Here is a 19,943-nt window from a genome sequence, read left to right as displayed (position 1 = left end):
GCCGCGTTCTCCGTCTGCATCCTGTCTACTGCCCCGCTCACAAAAAAAAAAAAAAAAAAAAAAAAAAAAAAAAAAAAGCCAAGGCCAAACACTGGATCTGCTGACAAACCTTCCCTGTTCCACCGAAACTCCTCATTCAGCAACTGTTTACAATGATCTCTACACACGTCTTCAATATCCTTTAATATTCTAACTATAGGGTACTTTTTTTTTTACTTTTCAGGTTTCACTGCGATAGTCTTCTTTCTCCTTTCGCAGCAGCCTATAAAATGTTCATGCCAGTTTTTCTGTAGTTTTTTTTTTTTTCTCTTCACTATTTATTGCCGGTTTTGGCTGCAGGGTATGGTTGACGGGGGAAAGCCTTATCCTTTGTTATCCTTATCTTATTCTAGTCTTTTAATCACTTCTAGGATCTGCCTAGCGTTGTGCCCTGCCTCCCATATTTACAATTCCTCTCCAAACGTATCGGAGCATCCTTCCTTCTCATTTTTTTCCCCCTCGCCTTTATACTCCTGTTACATAAAAATAGCTCATACATCTTTCATTGCCAAAGCCGGTAGAGACGTGCTGCCGAACTTTTGCCCATGGGTTTACCTGCTGAATTAGACCAAGAACCTTCTCATTCCTCATCCAAAATAACCTACATACCTGCTAAATTAGACCAATAACTCTTCCATGCCCCTTCTGATGTAGTGTACCTGCTAAATTAGACTAAGGACCTTCCTATTCCCCGTTTGATGTATCAGTCAAATAAGACCAGGAATCCACCCAGTCTTCAGCTGATGTGCTAAATTCTCTAATGCTAAGTGAGGTCAACAGCCATGCCATTTCTCTATAAATGTGCCTCCAAATCCACTTTTTATGACCCAACTAGCAGGGGTACCCGGAGTTGCCCAGGCAAAAAAGACAAACTCTAATCTTATTTGTTCTAATTCAATCTTTCTACTCCAGAAAGGCCGTGTACCTCGTATACTTTTAAAGAGGGATTATAAGCCGTCCAGGAACGCTCTAATTTAGCTTTCGCAGACTAACGCACAGTATTTGTGTGCACTTGTTTATTATTACCGGTGACCTCAAATGACCTCGGAGGTCAACGTCACATAGCCTACGTCAGAACTAGAGGTCATGTGAGTCTCAATGCCAAAAATTGGGCTGCAGAGGTACCCGGGGTGGCCAGGGCCAAAAAGGCGAACACACAAAAATGACCCAGATCTGAATTATGAATCCCTAAAACCATCCTTGGGTCCCCCTAATTTTGAATACTGTATATATGGGTCTAGGGGTCTCTGGCCCTTGGTTTGGGCGTGATTAAAGGACAAACAAACAAACAATGCGGCTCTTATAAATATAGATGGAGTATCAGCAAAATTAATCTCCTCTCACATACGTTAGTCATCACTGGAAGAAAATAATCGTAATGAGGAAAGACCTTCGATTAAAATTATCTGGTCAGCTGCAGGATCTAATTAACAACCTTAAATGTGGGTGTCAGTTTCCTAGTATGAAAATTCTCAGACTGCGAGTTGTCTTCAGTATAAATAAATAAATAAAAACAAGATAAAAACAACTTCATTTACGGTTTTAACCGCCTGCACTCTTGGAGGGGGAAACGGGGTAATGAAACCCGCCCAGCTGAACTCGACTATTTATTCGGTCATACCTGGAATTGCAGTTTTACTCTTTCAGTATGCTATAATGGCATCACTGTCTTTGTTACAACACTTGGTCATACACATAATTACAATTTACCAGCGTTTACTTCGTATACACATATCGCTTTAATTCTCGTCCTTTCTTTCCTACATCTATAACTGGGTTATATCGTGACATCAACCACGTGCAGATTAACAAGCATTCTTAAAAGAAAACAAGGGCAACTCACTTGTGGCGGGTCCAGTTTTAGTCTTACAGTATCAGTGTGTGGGTAGGGGTGAAGTACACAACACAGTCCCTCACGGGCGTAATATTCTCACAGCAGTAACACTTTCACAGGATGGTCGTGGAGTCCCACATCACTTGAACTCCACCCTTTTGGAGTCTCCATCTAGTAAATCCAGGGATCGACGTCACCTCGTCCCTCACTCGTCCCTGACTACCCACACACTGTCCCCACACTCGCCCATAGCGTCTATTCTAAGGCCTGGTGTTCATTATCGCTAGGCTGATGGATATTATGCTTACGCGACCGTACATACATATAAACACCGTGGCAGCATCCTTGTGCCTCTCTCTCTCTCTCTCTCTCTCTCTCTCTCTCTCTCTCTCTCTCTCCTACACTCTCTGTCTTTCTCTGTCTCTGTCTCTGTCTCTCTCTCTCTGTCTCTTTACCGCATAAGATGCGGTAAGACTTCCCCGTTGGTCGGTTATGACCAATACCATTTGCACCTTCACTTGCCGCTTCCTTCCAGCAGACACAGTTTGTTCACAGGGCGGGTTAGGGTTTTGCGTGCGGATGTCCTGACCTTGACATGCCTCACCACACCATCATCACTAGGATTCGCCTCTACCAGTCTCCCCAGAATCCAGTGATTATGGGGTACATTCCAATCGGTCACCAATACCAGGTCCCTCACTTGGAAGTTACACAACTGCTTGAAATGCTTCTGGCATTGTCGTAAGGATGGTAAGTACACCTTCAACCATCGCTTCCAGAACTGGTCCGCTAGGAACTGTGTATGCCTCCAACTCTTCCAGTAGATTTCCTCTACAGGCTCTTTGGCCTTATCTCCTAACAGGCATTGGGGTACCGTCTTAGGGTGCAGAATATGCAGTGGAGTAAGCACTTCAAGGTCACTGACGTCATTGGAGGTCGGGATGATGGGTCTTCCATTGACTATCTCCTCCATTTCACAGAAGAGTGTGTGGAGTCACTCATCGTCCACAACTTGCGTGCCTACTGTTGCGTGCAAGACCTTTCTGAATGTCCGGATCTGTCACTCCCAGACACCGCCCATGTGCAATGCATGCGGTGGGTTGAACTCCCACTCAATTCCCTTCCTCAACAGAGCATTGTGGACCTTGTCATTCTTCTCCCAGCTGAGAGCTGCGGCCCGGAGCTCCTTATTTGTTCTGATCATGTTTGTTCCATTGCTGGAACGAATGCACTCTGGTACACCCCTCCTTGCCGAGAAGCCCGTTATTGCATTGAGGAATGAATCAGCTTCTAGTCCATCAAGAATCTCCAGCTGTATGGCTCTTGAGTTCAGACAAGTGAACAGACAACCACACCGCTTCACCCATTTCCTACCCTGATTTGCGATGAATGGTCCAAAGCAGTCCACTCCAGTGTGTGTGAACAGTGCCTTCACCATGCATACCCTGTTGGCAGGGAGGTTAGCTTGTCTTTGCAGTGACTCCTTCCAATTGACTCGGCGACAAATGAGACACCATTTCAGCACCCAGTCAGCCTTCATCCCTTGGGCACCCAGAACTCCTGGCGCATTACCGCTAGTGTATGTTCTCTTCCTGAGTGCCCAGCCTTTTTCTCATGGGTTTCTCTTACTATTAGCTCCGTGACATGGTGGTCCCGCAGCAACAGCCTGGGGTATTTGCTGCCCGTCATCAAGGGGGCTTTCTCCAACCATCCACCAGCACAGAGGAGTCTGTCCTCCCCCAGGTGTGGCTCTAGCGGGAACAGTGGGCTCGTTTTCCTAAACGTATCCCACTCCTTCAGGTCCTTTATCTTGGATTCATAATATTCCCGTTGTACACAACCCAACACTGCCGCTCAAGATGCTCGGAGTTCACTCACTCTCAGTCTTGATTTGTCAACTTGCCTTGGTCCTCCCATTTGCCTTCAATACAAAAACCTTGTAATCCATGAAACTCCCCGCAGCAGTCTGTGCCAGGATGATTATCTGGACCGCAATCTCGCCAGTGGGTCTTCTCCTTGCTTAGCCCCCCATTGCCATAGTTGTAGCATCGCCCTTTACCTCTGGGTCTGTCCCCAGGTCGAATATAAGTTGGGGCTCTTGCGGCCAGTAACTGTTCTCTCACCAGAGAAAGTCAGGCCCTTCAATCCATCTACACCCTCCGTTCAATTCATAGCAACTCAGTCCTTGTGTCACGTCATCTGCTGGATTCAGTATTGAACCCACATGCCTCCACTGAGTTACTTCTGATTGTTCATGTATGGCTACCACTCGACTGGCTATGAACATGTGAAACCGCCTCTCTCTGTTACGTATATACTGTAGTACTATCACACTGTCCAGAAGACGGACCCTCCCACGTCGATCGACAGTTCGTGCCTTAATGTCTCGTCAACCTTGACAGCCAACATGGCAGCACATAACTCCAGACGGGGTATAGTCAGCTGTTTTAGCGGGGCCAGCTTGGCATTTCCGTAGATGAAGGCAAAGCTAACACCTCCGGTCCCATCTGAGATCCTCAGGTATGATACTATTCCATACGGCACTTGTGAAGCATCACAGAAGTGACGTAGTTGAAATGACATTCCCCTTGCACCTCTCGGGTCATAGCACTGTGGTATCCTGAAATCTGTGAGGTGAGTTAACTCTACCAACCACCGTCACCACCGTACCTCACTGCTGTCAGATATAGCCTCATCCCACCCTTTCTTCCTCCTGCATTCCTCTTGGAAGATGACCTTGGCACGAATGAGGAATGGCGCAAGGAATCCAAGCGGATCATATACTGAGCTGATTACATGCAAGAGATCCTTCCTTATAACTGACCCCCCTTGCTCAAAGCATTTAATGACTACTGCCATTTGGTCCTTTTCTAGGTCCCACCTTACTCTAAGTGCTCGTTCCGCAGGAAGAGGCTTGGGTTCTATGTCGATCTCCTTTATTCCCTTATTTCTCTCTGATTCGGGAATGGAATCGAATACTTCCTTACTGTTGCTTGCCCACTTGGTGAGTCTGAAGCCGCCCAGAGAGGTGACATGTTGCAGTTGTTCTGCCAACCTTATTTCTTCATCAGCAAACTGCATTGAGATAAGCAGGTTATCCACATAAAAGTTCCACTGGGCATCCACTACGTTGTCAGGACATCTCTGTGATCTAGGAAGGTTCGTTTTAAAGCATACGAGGCACATGATGGACTCCAGACTCCACCAAAAAGGTGTACAGTCATCCGGTATGTCAGGGGGGTTCGCTGTACAACCCCTTCTAACCATCAAAGAAAATGTAGGGCGTCCCTGTGTTCCGGAGCTACTTTGACCTGATGAAACATAGAATCTATGTCCACCATGAGGGCCACCGATCCTTGGCGACACCGGAGGAGTACCCCCAGCAGTTTGTTATTTAGATGAGGCTCTTGTGGCACCTGGCTGTTTAAAGACACTGACCCACCTTCTGCAGCACAGTCGAATACAGGTACGATGCGCACCTTCCTGGGCTTGTTCGGGTTTAACACCAGATGGTGTGGCAGATACCAGGTCACGTGAGGCCTCGCCCGAAGTTCATTGTGAGGCACTGATTCGGAGTAGCCTTTATCTAGCAGCAGCTGCATCTCTTCTGCATAGCGCGGGTGTAAGGGTGGGTCTCTGAGCAGCCTCTTCTTCAGGCCCTCTAACCTCCTCAATGCCATTAACTTGTTGTCTGGGAGCTTGGGTGGATTTCGTCTGAATGGTATAGGGAGTTGGTAGTGCCCCATCACCTTTGTTGCTGTGATTGACCACAGTTTCATCACCCTACTGTCTTTGACAGACAGGCCATCTCCCTTCTTCAAGTAACTTGCATCCAGTTCACAAAACTGTCGCACTTGCTCCTCCAATCGTGTTTCCTGGGAATTGTAGTCCACCATAGACACACATCCTACCTCCTCTGGTCTGTCTTTCACCTCAGCACGAAGTCGTACAGGTCCGCTGACGGCCCATCCCAGCGGCGTCCTTATTGCAAAGGGTTCTCCATTGCTCCCCGTCCTGACCTCCAAAGGCGTCAATGCTTGTGGAGCATCAAGACCAATCAGTCGTTGCACCTCACCCTCGTATGCATTCGGTGGCTTTATTCCCGCCAAATGACTCCATCGTGCCATGTCCTGTACAGAGGCTACTGAATCCTTCAACGTTGCAAGGAGTCACTGAGTGACAATCACCCCATGCAGCGATATCTTCCGGTTCAGTTTACGGGAACGCCCGCTGCTAACTACTAAGTCTATTTCTTCAGTTCTCTGCACAGTCACCTGAGTTATAGTGTCTAGTGTTACCCATACGGTTTTCCGTGGTGCCCCCAGCCTGCTTGCCTACTGGGTCGTACAGAAGGTTCAGTTGTTGCCAGAGTCCAAACGTGCTCTCATCTGGACTACGGCATCCGAGCCTTTACTAGCCGCCTTTACTTCAATAATGGGCAACGCCACCTTGTGAAGCTGCCCATGTATCCGTGCTGTCCCTGCCGTAGCGGTGAGTCATTCATTCCCGCCTTTGCCCCTTTTGAGCTTGGGCTTCTTAAGTGTTCCCTCCATGCATGCCTCATCGTGTTTGTCGGTCTGTCCACAGGAAGCACTTCTCTTCTCCGGCTCTGCTTGGTGTACTCCCTGCTTGCTTCCATGTGCCCATTCCTGCTGAGTGTATCGACGACGATCATCTCTCGGCTTCCTCTCATCCTCCATCTGTGGTTTTGTTCTGTCTCCCTTCCTGGGTTCCCAATGGTACCGGGACTCCTGCCTTTGCCTTACGGGGCCGGTCGGGTGTATCCATCGTGAAAGCTTCCCAATGCAACCCTCTATCTCACATCATACTGAGGCCCGGCACTCAGCTGCCAAGTGGGTATCACTCAAGCAAACATAACAGTATCTGAGCCGCCTGACTGTGGCCCTCCTTTCTTCTACTCTCATGGCACAGAATTTCTTGCAACCCACCAGTCTGTGCAGCTCCCCGCACAGCCGACACGTCTCTCTCACTTGCAGGTTCGTCATCACCAATGGTGGCCAAGCCGATCACATGCCCATCTGGATTCCTTCTAACACCAACCTTGGTGGCTCACTTGGTGGTTGCTCCCCTTTCCTTGGTTCCCCTCCTCACAAACACTCTGTACATTTCCTTCAGGATAAAAGTTTTCAATCATTTAACGCCGGGATAATATCCATATCGTTCGTTGTGGCAAAAGTTTTGTCCTCATACCGCATTAATGTCCTCTCAGGTAACCGACGCAACAGCACGTCCATCGAGCAAACAATGTCCAACTCCTGCAATCTCCTGATGGTCTCCAGACTCAAAATACAAGACCCCAACTCGTCGGCGAATTTTCTAAGGCCACCCTCATCCTCACCTTTGATCATAGGCCCTTCAAGTATTCCTTCCACAATCTCTCGGACATACTGATGTCTGTCTCCGTATCTGTCCTCCAATATGGCCATCGCCTTCTCATAACCTCTCTTGGGTCCAAATAACTGCATATTTGTAGTGTGTTCCTGACAGGCAATGTGCATGCTTGCATGAGCATCTGCAGCTTATATTCCTCTGGGACTGCGGCCCTCCCTATGTGTTGTTCGAATGCACAAATGAACTCCCGATACTCCTTCTGGCTATTCCCTTTGAAGATTGGTAGTTGGGTCTGTGGCAACCTCATGGCAGCAAGCAATTCCTTCAAGCCGAAAGCTATCACCTCCATGCCCATAGGGGCAGCGCATGTCAGCTCTTACGTTCCTGATTTTGTCAGTTTTGGATTCCCTGACCTTTGTCCACTAACTGCTGACTCTTCTTGATGTTGAGTCACGGCCTCTTGCATCTGTTCCTGCTCCCCCTGCTGGGTTCCCCTAGTCTCCCGCATTTATCTCCTGTGCCATCACTATATCTTGGCCTCTCTGCCGGTCCTTCGTGTACCACTACAGTCTCTGGCTGCACCTGTGCCATCAAGCTCATCTCGTTCCTCCTTTCCATTCCCATCAAGTTCTCCAACTGTGTCAAGCAATCATGGATTGCCTTGTTCTGTTCTTGCAGGGTTAGGAGAGTCAGCAAGAGGACTCTCATGCATACGTCTTCACGTGCCTCTGCCAGTCTGCCTTCAACTGTCGGCCACATTTCTAAGCATTCTTGCAGCCAAGATTCGGCCCTCTCCTCCTCTCTTTGTCCCATCGTCCCGGCAGCCTCCGTCTCGTACTCCTCTCCCCCCGTTGCTTCCCTGCCTCCTCGACTATCCTTTGGGCTGTTCCATGGGTTACGTTCTGTCCGTCATGTTCCGCACGTTCCTTTCCTTGAAATGTTCTGCCTGGTATGTTAGGTTGAGTTCAGCCCAGTATGTTAGGTTAGGTTCCTCCCAGTATGTTCAGGGTCCGTCCCTCTCCCCCCCCCCTCTTTTTTTTTTTTTTAATAAACTCTCTTAGGCACACTCTCGTTCATGCAACGTTTATCACATCACACTCCAAACAGCCAGACAGCGGACACCGAGCTTAGCCTTTAAAGTACAGTGGCACACCAGAACCTTCTCTATGACAGCCTAGTATCAATCACATCTCTTAATATCCAAGGTGCACTAATTAGTTTTAATTCACAACCTTACAGCACAGCGTTTCTTAACCTGGGGTGCTAGCACCCCAGAGGGTGCCGAAGTCAATTTTAGGAGGTGCTGAAAAATGCAACATATACTGGTTTTGCTTAGTATTGGCATCGTTGATATTTTATTTTTAGAAAATGCATAAAATGAATTGTCAAGGAGTACTTCACTTTACTTTATCCATTTAGTAGTGCAGTAACTGTAGCAGTGTAGCAACTATATTCCCAAGGGGGTGCTGGACTGTGCGGCCTTACTGCAGGGGGTGCTGAGTTCGGAAAAGGTTAAGAAACGCTGTTATAGCATATAAGCGACGTTACGATATCAATATCGACCTCCTGAATATTACATTCACATTTCCCACATTTAATGTCGCGATTGTTTAACATTGTCTGGCACACGGGCGATAAATTCCTACCCCAGCACGTAAACTAACGTATTTTCTTCACGATGCACCTGATGTAACGTATCAGCTCCCGACTTTCAATCGCCTGAGTAAAGTTGTTTATCAACACTCGCAGTCCTGTGGAGTCTACCCATTCACAACCCAAGATGTCCTGAGTGGCGGTGTCGACGATCATACGTAGGCCGCCTCCGTAGACTTTAACACCTTCCAGCGATGTCGTAGGTCGTGGTTGGGCCCGCTCCCCCCACCAACGGACCCACAAGTATGACTGTAGCCGCCTGCACTCTTGGAGGGGGAAACGGGGTAATGAAACCCGCCCAGCTGAACTCGACTATTTATTCGGTCATACTTGGAATTGCAGTTTTACTCTTTCAGTATGCTATAATGGCATCACTGTCTTTGTTACAACACTTGGTCATACACATAATTACAATTTACCAGCGTTTACTTCGTATACACATATCGCTTTAATTCTCGTCCTTACTTTCCTACATCTATAATTGGGTTATATCGTGACATCAACCACGTGCAGATTAACAAGCATTCTTAAAAGAAAACAAGGGCAACTCACTTGTGGCGGGTCCAGTTTTAGTCTTACAGTATCAGTGTGTGGTAGGGGTGAAGTACACAACACTGTCCCTCACGGGCGTAATATTCTCACAGCAGTAACACTTTCACAGGATGGTCGTGGAGTCCCACATCACTTGAACGCCACCCTTTTGGAGTCTCCATCTAGTAAATCCAGGGATCGACGTCATCTCGTCCCTCACTCGTCCCTGACTTCCCACACACTGTCCCCACACTCGCCCATAGCGTCTATTCTAAGGCCTGGTGTTCATTATCGCTAGGCTGATGGATATTATGCTTACGCGACCGTACATACATATAAACACCGTGGCAGCATCCTTGTGCCCCTCTCTCTCTCTCTCTCTCTCTCTCTCTCTCTCTCTCTCTACCGCGTTAGATGCGGTAAGAACGGTAACTCAATTCTTCAGTACTTCAGAGTATGGCAAAGTAGTTTTAGAAGAGAACGACCCTTCCTGGGCAATTATTGGCCGTGATCCTGGCAACAAGATTAGCTCATAACGCAAGTTTTGGACCGAAAGTGGTCCTTCTCAACTACAACATTACTTCATTTACTAAAAATAAGGGAACATGGTAAGCAAAGTAAGTTTGATGCAGACTGGTATGCAGAATATCTACATATGTGAGTATAGTGTAAGAAATTACTCTTGTTTAGTGCTTTGCACGCTCTTACTCCTAGTTGGACCTAAACTGAAAAACTACCAATGCCTGGGCTTATACATGTGTCAGGTACTGGCACAAAATAGCGTTGGTAAGCAGAAATATGCGTCTGCACCAGCATTTTACTTCGGCTACTCATCTTGGTGTATTGGAGCATTCTCTGCATATTTCAAAGCGTCAAGATGTAGCGTGGCCTACCAATGATGATGGTCGAATAAATACGCGCAAAACAGATAACAAAGCAACATAACATTATCAGAAATCGTGGTTTTATATGGTCTCTATGATCCCTCGACATAAGGGCTTGACAGACATGCACCTGTAGCTACAGTACTAAAAAGTTTTGATGACAGATGAGGCCTTATCGCGTAACTTTACTGCAGTTACATTTCTTCCCAGAATAAACGTTATATCCCTGAAAGATGGAAGCTTTTGTATAAAAAAAAAAAAAAAGTTAATTATCTGTAAGCTGTCAGTGAAGCGGTATAGCCCACCTTCCCCCACCCCATCCACTGTCACCGCTAATAGACATTTCTGTTCACGTCCGCCCCTCCCCCCCACCCATTTGATTACTGTAGCCTCGCCCCTGGCATTAGGTTGTTAGATTACTCTTGATCTGCGCGAGAAACATTTCAAGTATATAACGTCAGCGTTTTGTCCATCACTTAAAAGTGGTGAAATTAGTGAATGCAGTATGTTAAAAATTTACATAAGTACCGTAATCGACCAATTTGATTTTCCGACATACCGGTATGTGTTTTGGGCATGACGCTAAATGTCGATTATTACTGATCTACAGAAATGTTAAAAGGAAAAGTTGTTTGAACCGATGAGACAAACTAGCAGAAATTACATATAAGATTATGGGTCGAAAATGTATGTCGAAAATGTAATTCAGTATCAGATGGTATACATTTTCACTTGATTCATGCCTTCCCGCACTGTGTATATATTCTTATATCCTACCACATCTTCCAAAATCACCACAATATACGGTACTTACTGCCTGTACACCAGAAGATGAGCATCCACCCTCTATGATAAAGAAATGGGTACATCGTGTGGTACGAAACCTCAACTTCACGTAACTCATGCCCCAGGCTCCCCGTGCATATCTCCAAATCTTAACTACAAAAAACACCATAACATACTTACAAAATGTGCAAATGGGTGAGCGTCCATCCTCCACAGTGAAGAAGAAATGCGAGAAACTGTTTACATTATTCTCTACTACGTACCATAATACCTGCGCTAGTCCTTCTTCTTCTTCTGGATAGTTAAGGGTGTCGTGGTTTCCCTTACTGCATCCTTCATCCAATGTTTGATAATATTTTATTTGGTCGCCATTGCCACGTATTTATCTTAAACCTTAGACCGTGGAAACAGAGGGGAAAGTTTAACAAAGTCGAACAAGGCCGAACCAAAGTTCATCCTCAGTTTTATTCGATTCAGGACCATCCGCCACCACAAAAGGCCGAACAAAGTCGAATAAAAATGTACAAAATAGTGACGTCATCAGCCACAGCCAATCAACATCGATACAGAAAGGTAAATAGTGTCCTGCAAATCAATATATATCATATATTTTGCTTTAGATACTTGTAATAACATAGCCTGACATACAAAATGACAAACAGAAAATGAATGATCACTCTTTGGTAACAATTTTTAATGTCACACACACTGCTCATCCATTTTCGGTTCGGTTCGATTTGAAGTTTTTATTTTTCTCAGTGCACAAAAATTGCATCAATAATAATAAAATATTAATTATATATAAACTTTTGGTATATTGCATTTGATGTTACATGGGAATGCAATGATAATATGAAAATTTCCCCGTAGGATTACCCCTTCCGGCTCCGCAGGTAAGCTTTGCTTGTTTTCGGAGGTTCAGTTCTGTGCGATTCCACCGGGGCAACACATGCAACATGTAGCATGCGATTTGCTTGGCTTTCAACATGTATGCTGAATGCGGCATTCAACGAGGATACACGTTGACTGCGACAAGTCAACATTGTTGTTTCATGTAGCATGCCACATGCCAATGTTTATGTTGAATGCCACAAAACCTTTTCCACCGATTCAACAAAAACAGAGCCAGTTGTCAACAAGATGTAACAAACAGACAGACAGATATGTAGACCTTAACAAAAAAAAAAAAAAAAGTAGATACCGTGTAAAACACACACACACACACACACACACACACACACACACACACACACACACCGCTCGCTGGTGCAGTGGTAACGTTCTCGCTTGCCATCTGGTAGACGGGAGTTTGCGCCTCGCTCAGGTTGCGAAAGTTTCACTGACGAAGTGGGTGGTTACTGTCCCCCTGGAGCAAGGGGACGGGTGTGTGGGTGTGTGAAGGTCACAGCCTTGCCCTTAGATCGGACTATATGAACTCTCAGCTCCCTTCCGGGAGGGTAAAAGCTGATGATCACGACCATCGTGTGATCCTGACCGACCCGGTGAATTACACACACTGCTGTGACAAAAATGTGTGAATGTACAGAAGGACGGGTGCTGCGTGCCCGCCGTCAAGAGAAAGGCACAAATGCAAAAATTTTCTGAAGTACCGTATCTTACTTAACAAGAGACAAGATAGAGAGAATAATAGAAGAAAGATTTGCTAGTGTTGGCACAGTATTAGGACTGAAGGAGAGAGAGAGCGAGGGGGGGGGGAACGGAGAGAAGAGGGAAGAGAGAGGAGAAGCGACAAGAGAAGACAAAAGTCGAGAGAGAGAGAGAGAGAGAGAGAGAGAGAGAGAGAGAGACTCACCTGTTGATTTTAATAAAGTGCTTTTTGCAATGTTTCTCGGCTTTGATGAACCTTTTGTAAACACATTCTTAGCTGGTAATTAATTTGATATCTCTCTCTCTAACATTCAACATTTTTCTCCTAATTATCAACAACTCTTTGCCCTCTTATTTATATTTTGTCCTCTCTCTCTCTCTCTCTCTCTCTCTCTCTCTCTCTCTCTCTCTCAACTTTGGGCAACACATTACGTATAGAAAACATCAACTTCGTTTTTAATGTTTTGTTTTGGGTGTCTGTTTAAAAGGCTAACTTTGAGGCTTCGTGTAAGGGAGTGTTTTTTTTCAATGTTTTTTGTTTGTATTTTTCTGTGTGTGTGTGTGTGTGTGTGTGTGTGTGTGTGTGTGTGTGTGTGTGTGTGTGTGTGTGTGTGTGTGTGTGTGTGTGTGTTCTTGGCTAATCCCAGCAGTACATCTAGTTTAGCCTGGTTATTCTTGTATTGTTCCAAGCGTATTTTTTTTTTTTTTTAATGTGTCCGACACTGGGCATAGGCTTCACAGCCTGCTATCAAGGCCCAGCAGTCCTCCTACATACCATACACCTCTACATGTCACCACTTCGGCGCTAACACCCACCGTCCATATTGAATACATGCTAGGGCTGTCTCATCCGTCACGTTCTACGGGGAACTTGTCATCTGTTGCATGCCACACAGTCGCGTGCTACATGTTGCCTTGTGTTGAACTGGTTGGAACACATTTGGCCTATGCGACAATGTAGCATGCCACATGTTGCCAAAACGTTGCCTCGGTGGAATCGCGCCTAACAGAAATATTTTTTGTTGAAAAGGTATACAGAGTACATAACTATGCAACAAAAGGATGTACTGGTGAGTCTAGCCACACTCCTTCTTCGGCAAAGTTGAAAATGGTCAGTGGTTGCCAATTTGTGCATGCAAAATTACAACAAAAAGAAAAGATAAAAGAAAGATGCGTCTTGCCACACACCCCTACAGCAAATAGAGATGAAGCAGTACATGCGCTTAAATAGATGCAGTATATACAATAAAATGCAAAGGAATTTATAATATATATCACACACAGAAGAGAAAAATAACACCAGCAGAATAGTAATGTAAGCACAGCAGCACTTGTCACAGCCTGGGATGAACATCGCCTTATCACTCGGTAGTACGGGGTTGGTGAGTGATGGCAAAAACACCCACTACTCTCTCTTTCTCTCTCTCTCTCTAAGCTGTTAATAAATTGGATAATAGACTCGGTTCCTATTTAGTCTTTCGGCTTTTTAATTAACCATGTGATTTGCTCAGGCAGCGTGAGAAGTTCAAGTTATGGGTTTCTGTACTTAGCAGTTGTGGTCCGTGGACATTCCATTATATAGTGATGTAGTGTGTGTACCGTAGGTGCCCCACACACTGCATATGGTACTGGATCTTCTCTGGTGAATTCCCAATAATATTTATAACCTAGTCTGTCTCATGCGAACAGCGTCATAAAGCCCATCTCTTTAGCCATATGTTACCTGGGTATTCTGAGACACATTTACATAGTGCAGCGAACTAATGCTGCCATTTGCTATGCTAGCATGAAGCTGTCTAGTAATTTCAGGACTGACAAGCGAACTAATCGTGCTTTTGACGAAAGTATAATTTTATTCAGTTTTTATATCACGAGAGTCCGAAAGCAATTATATTTTAAAGATACATCTTTAATTATGTTAATGTAATTGTTTCCTAGGCAACTCTTCTTAAGTGACTCCTCCCTAATAGGGAGGGGAGGAAAGAATAGCCTATTTCCGCAGTACCTTTGCTTGTCGTGCGGGGCAATTAAAGTGGTTGGCCTTTTTGTCTCCTTTCTCTCTTCACTGTCTTCTTCAGTTTTTGTCCTACCTCCCTTCTTGATACTTGCCCTCTACTCTAAAAGAGTCACATAGCTCTGTTAAGCCTTGGTGCTAATTCTTTATCATTTCGTCCATCCTTCCTTCCTTGTTGAGTAGACTACAAAAATTAGAGAAGGATAACAAAGAACGCTCTCATTCAACTATCTGGTTATGAACTCACTTCTTATTTCCTCTGGCTTTGTTTTCACTCAGTGTATTAGCTTAATTTAGTTAGCCTGGATTCTTAGGTTGTTTGTTCAGTTACGCAATCTTGCAGCAATAAAATGGGTACCCTTTACAATACCTGCAATTTTACTTTCTTTGACGGATAGATTAGAGGAAAATGCTTTTTAACACAGGCTATATTACTTTCGTAGAAAACGTTAATATTTCATTTTATTATACCTTAACTTCATTTTGAAAACAATACAAGCCCACTCGTTGTATAATGCATTTAAGATAGGAATGAGCTACTCTTCGTTTAGCTCATTAACCCCAAGTTTTAGCCTTTCTTTTACTTTGTCTTTTGGCCTTCCACATCCCTTCATCTTCCACAGTGCCCCGAACACCTGGCCTACATTCCCTTCTCCACTTACAGTCCAGTCATATGTTTGATGCATCCTCCACCCATACTCATGCCATTATCACTGCATGTATTATAGCGTACAGTTTTGCGAACATGTTCTACACTTCCAGGTCCACTGCAATCAGGAAAATTCTCCAGTGATCTAGGCACTTTCTATTTAAGAAGATATTCAACCCTTCCCACAGTGAGGCCCTCATATGCAGTATCTTTGGAGCGTCAAATGCCCTCATATCCTGCAGTAACTGCACCAGTTGTACCAGAGGTCATCTTGTCTCACCCCACTGATAAATAAGGTACAGTATGAGCATTCTTCATTCGTTTTTTTTTTTTTTTTTCTTAATAAAAATATGCTACTTCCCATTCTCCGTGAACATCCTGAATTTGTACCAAAGTTTTAGATAGCACTAAATTCAAACATGTATATTTGCACATACTAATACTTGTTATCTGTTATGCTAGGTGTTTAAGGGTCGGCTTTCAGTCCCTTGAACGGCTATTGTGCAGCTGGGTTCCCTTTCTAGACCGGAGCTTAGAAGAATAAGAGAGACACTGGGCACAAAAACTCAGGGCAACAACCTTACACGGATATTGGTAAATTCTAGATGTGGAACTGGTACGGTAGATGTCACAAAACAGGAATCTAGACAATTACATGACATGTACAGAGTTCATGGGTAGCAGTATCACGCAGGATACTGTTTGGACTATAGTTCTGGGTAAAAGTGAATAGCACAATGAACAGCATTTATGATACTGGGCAGGAGAATTAGTCACTGTCACATTAAGAGAAATCTACGCTGTTATAAGAATGGGTGGCTCGTTTTTAGGTCTTATGTCGCGGAAGAATTATATTACTGGAGCCGAGGTACGTACATCGAACCCTATCCACTCATACGGTGATGATTCCACCCTTCATCTTTCCATTCGGTTCCCAAAACGTCCATATCAGCAGTTGCTTCAACAAACAAGGGATGAGGCTATGGCACACCTAATGTCTGACTTGGCTCCTATCTCTGACGGGTAAAAGTAATCTTGTTTTTAATGCATCAAAGACTCAGTTCTTACACCTATCAACTCGACAAACTCTTCCACAGGAGTACCCAGTAATGTTTAATAATATCCAGCTTAATCCTGCATCATCCTTAAACATACCTGGGGTTTCATTCTCTCGGCACTTATCTGGGAAAGATCATATTACATCTCTTGTAAAATCTGCTTCCAGTTGTTGACTTTATACACGGGTTTTATTCGTTCCTGTGTAGAGTACAACTGTCATGTGGGGAGGCTTCCCACATAGCCTACAGCTCTTCCCAAAAGAGTGGAGTCAAATGCTTTTCGTCTCATTTACTCACCTTCTCTTACTGGCTCCCCTCAACCTCTGGCTCTTTGCCGCACTGTTCCATCTTTCTCTCCTTTTTATCGCTACTTCAGTAGTAACTGCTCCTCTGAACTGTCTGCTTGCATCCCTCCACCTCTACGACGGGTGCGTAGCACCCGTCTAGCAACAAACTCTCATCCCTTTTCTGTCCAGCTCTTTAATGCAAGAGTTAAACTTTACTCCTGGTCCTTCATTTATGCAATAGGTCAACTCTGGAACTGTCTCCCTCTGTCTGTATTTCCTACTTCCTATGATCTCCAGTCTTTCAAACGCAGTGTGTAAAGGCATCTCGAAAGGAACAGATCTTGAATATTGCTCTTTTGTATCGTTTCTGTTTTTATCTTGGAAGGAACGGTTTCCGGGTTCCTGACCTTTGGTTCCTTCTTCCTTGCATTAAAAAAAAAAAAAATGGGTTTTATTCGCCCTTGTGCAGAGTACAGCTCTCACATGTGGGGAGGCTTCCCACATACAGCTCTTCTCAACAAGGTGGAGTCAAAGTTTTTTCATCAGTTTAACTCCCCTTCTCTTACTGGCTTCCTTCAACCTCTGACTCTTCACCGCACTTTTGCATCTTTATATCTTTTCTATCGCAATTTCAATGGTCATTGCTCCTCCCAACTGTCTACTTGCATCTCTACCGCTACAGCGGGCGCGTAGCAACCGTCAAGCATCAAACTCTCATCCTTTTTCTGTCCAGTTCTCTACTGCAAAAGTTAACCGTTACTCCCAGCCCTTCACGAATGAAACAGGTCATCTCAGGAAATGTCTCCCTCTGTCTGTATTTTCTACTGCCTATGATCTCCAGTCTTTCAAACACAGTGTGTCCAGGCATCTCGAAATGAAACGACCAGATCTTGAATTTGGCTCTGTTTTCATGTTTTTGTTTTTCCTTGGAGGGAACAATCTTGCGGGCTCTGGCCTTTGGTTCCTTCCTTCTTGCATTAAAAAAAAAAAAAAAAAAAAAGATAGCCAGTTGATTGGCCACAAATAATGGAATGTCGAGAAGTGAAGAATCTTGGTGGAAGAATATATATATATATATATATATATATATATATATATATATGTAAAATGCAATATAATGCCACGGAGGGCGACCTAACATCCCCAGAAGGAGCCCAACGAGGAGCATATACTGCACGCCTGGACTCCGGATGACAAGGACATAAGTCCGCCCAGGCCGCTAGCCCCTATGACTCGGAGCTCGCCCGCCGCCACCATAGCAAGAAAACGAGACTACCTTCCGGGCGAGCCGACCACCAACAACCACGGGATGGAGCTGTTACTCCAGCTCCAGTCAGCACCCATGAGACGGCTGGTAGCTGCTCAACCCTCCTACAGGAGACGGCCTGCAGCTGCTCTGGAGGAAAACAGGAGACGGCCTGTGGCCTCTCCCGCCTTCGTCAGGAGACAGCCAGAAGTTGCTCTGAAGGTGCCCCTAACAAGACGGCCTGTAGCCGCTCGACCCTCCTACGGGAGACGGCCTGCAGCCACTCCAGAAGCAAACAGGAGATGGCCTGTAGCCATTCCCGCCTTCGTCAGGAGAAGGCCAGTAGCCACTCTGAAGGTGCCCCTAAAGAGACGGCCTGCTGCCACTCGACCCTCCTACAGGAGATGGCCTGCAGCTGCTCCATGGGCAAACAGGAGACGGCCTGTAGCTGCTCCTGCCTTTGTCAGGAGATGGCCGGTAGCCGCTCTGAAGGTGCCCCTCAAGAAACAGCCGGTAGCCGCTCGACCCTCCTACAGGAGGCGGCCTGCAGCTGCTCTGGAGGGAACCAGGAGATGGCCTGTAGCCGCTCTGAAGGTGCCCCTGAGTTGGCCTGTAGCCGCTCCCTCCCCCAGGCCATGGCCAGTAGCTGGGCCTTAGCGACGGCTTGCACCCGCACCCCCAGAAGGCCACAGCCAGTAGCCGGGCCCTACGGCAGGAGACGGCCGGTAACCGCTCCTCCGTCAGGTGCTGACTCCTGTTCACCAACCTACGACCCAGAGGGAGCCCCCAGCCTGGAGGAGTACTGGGGAGGCCCCGTTACTACCACCAGGCTCTTCTCCCTGCAGCCGGATCCTGAAAGGACTTGCCTGACGGACCCCGACGTAGGCTGGCACTGCAGCCCCCTCCTGACGGCGTCTCCGAACACCAGGGACCGCAGCCCTCGGGACCTCCAGACCGCCCCCAGGACCCCCGGGCGGGACCTCCCTACGCCCAGACACCGGAGATCTTCGTCCTCCCTCAGGCGCCTGAGCGAGAAGTTCAGGCAGCTATTCAGCCCCAGCCCCAAGGGCCAGACTCCAGCCCCAAGCGCTGAAAGCACGGGACCCTTCGCCACCAGCAGCCCCAGACGAGAGAGGACGCCCCTACGCGTGATCCCGTGGCCCCTGAACACAGAGGTCCCCGGCGGAACCCAGCCCCGCCAATAATGAGGCTGAGACCTCCGCCGCCCTTGTACCTGACCACCACGACGCACAGACCCAAAAGGAGTGGCAGTGAAAGTATAGTGTCCGTGACATAGTGAAGTAAAGGCAGAGCAATGCATTAACAGTATAAACGAAGTCGGTTGGAAAAGCATTGGTGACAATACAAAATAGTGGTGAAATAAGTAAGGTGACAGTGAAACAGTGAACACGGCAAGTCAGTGAAATACGGGTCAATCACAGTGAACACGCTGTCAAATAATAACGCCGCACCACACTAAGATCATACGCAAGCCCTAGTGTTAAAGTAGTAATTACCCACAGAGAAGTAGTACCATCAACTCCACCAATATATAAAACTTGGACTTCCTGCAATAATTATGCATAACCCCTCTGCCCTAAGTGCTATTCACCTTACCCGACCTTGACCTGAGTAGTATCGTGCGCGATAGTAGCAACCCATAATTGCCCAGTATCTCTGTATTCGTGACATCTGCCCGTTCCACTGTAGAATTTAGTAATACACATGTAAGGTTGTTGCCTTGAGTTTTTGGAAAATAACCTTCCGCTCAGTGTAAGACATGCAGAAGAGAATCACGAAGAAGCCTAACAAAGCAGGTGACACGCTATGCAAGGCACATGAAATGGATGCCAAACCTATAGGCGAAGAGGAATTCAAGACGAAAGGAACAACAGCGAGCGGGATGGACCTATGCAGTGGCACCCGGCTAGCAGGAAACTGGCATTTCTTTTCTGTCCACGTCTCTAATGCATGAGTTAACCGTTACTTTTAGTCTTTCATA

At 46.1% G+C, this 19,943-nt stretch overlaps 4 protein-coding genes across 4 annotated transcripts; all 4 read right to left on the bottom strand.

Moving 5' to 3' along the window:
• Positions 1–2,387: 2,387 nt before the first annotated feature.
• Positions 2,388–2,846, bottom strand: LOC145407049 (uncharacterized). Its single transcript, XM_080278072.1, has one exon. It carries the CDS (start codon positions 2,844–2,846, stop codon positions 2,388–2,390), a length of 459 nt encoding a protein of 152 aa, XP_080134198.1.
• A 563-nt stretch (positions 2,847–3,409) lies between these two features.
• On the bottom strand, positions 3,410–4,456 carry LOC145407047 (uncharacterized). The gene is made up of 3 exons (XM_080278071.1): positions 4,208–4,456; positions 3,777–3,984; positions 3,410–3,720 (listed from the first exon to the last, which is right to left on the bottom strand). The coding sequence occupies exons 1-3, from the start codon at positions 4,454–4,456 to the stop codon at positions 3,410–3,412; spliced, it is 768 nt and encodes a 255-aa protein (XP_080134197.1).
• Positions 4,457–4,531: 75 nt separating this feature from the next.
• LOC145407046 (uncharacterized) lies at positions 4,532–5,059 on the bottom strand. Its single transcript, XM_080278070.1, has one exon. It carries the CDS (start codon positions 5,057–5,059, stop codon positions 4,532–4,534), a length of 528 nt encoding a protein of 175 aa, XP_080134196.1.
• Positions 5,060–5,139: 80 nt separating this feature from the next.
• Positions 5,140–6,000, bottom strand: LOC145407045 (uncharacterized). The gene has a single exon (XM_080278069.1). It carries the CDS (start codon positions 5,998–6,000, stop codon positions 5,140–5,142), a length of 861 nt encoding a protein of 286 aa, XP_080134195.1.
• Positions 6,001–19,943: the final 13,943 nt, after the last annotated feature.

The sequence above is a fragment of the Coenobita brevimanus genome, chromosome 72, assembly GCF_032717465.1.
Source record: "Coenobita brevimanus isolate Jiangsu-jjx chromosome 72, ASM3271746v2, whole genome shotgun sequence".
Classification (NCBI taxonomy): Eukaryota; Metazoa; Arthropoda; class Malacostraca; order Decapoda; family Coenobitidae; genus Coenobita; species Coenobita brevimanus.
The sequence above is the reverse complement of the archived record's forward strand: the minus strand, read 5'-3'. Positions and strand labels throughout refer to the sequence as shown.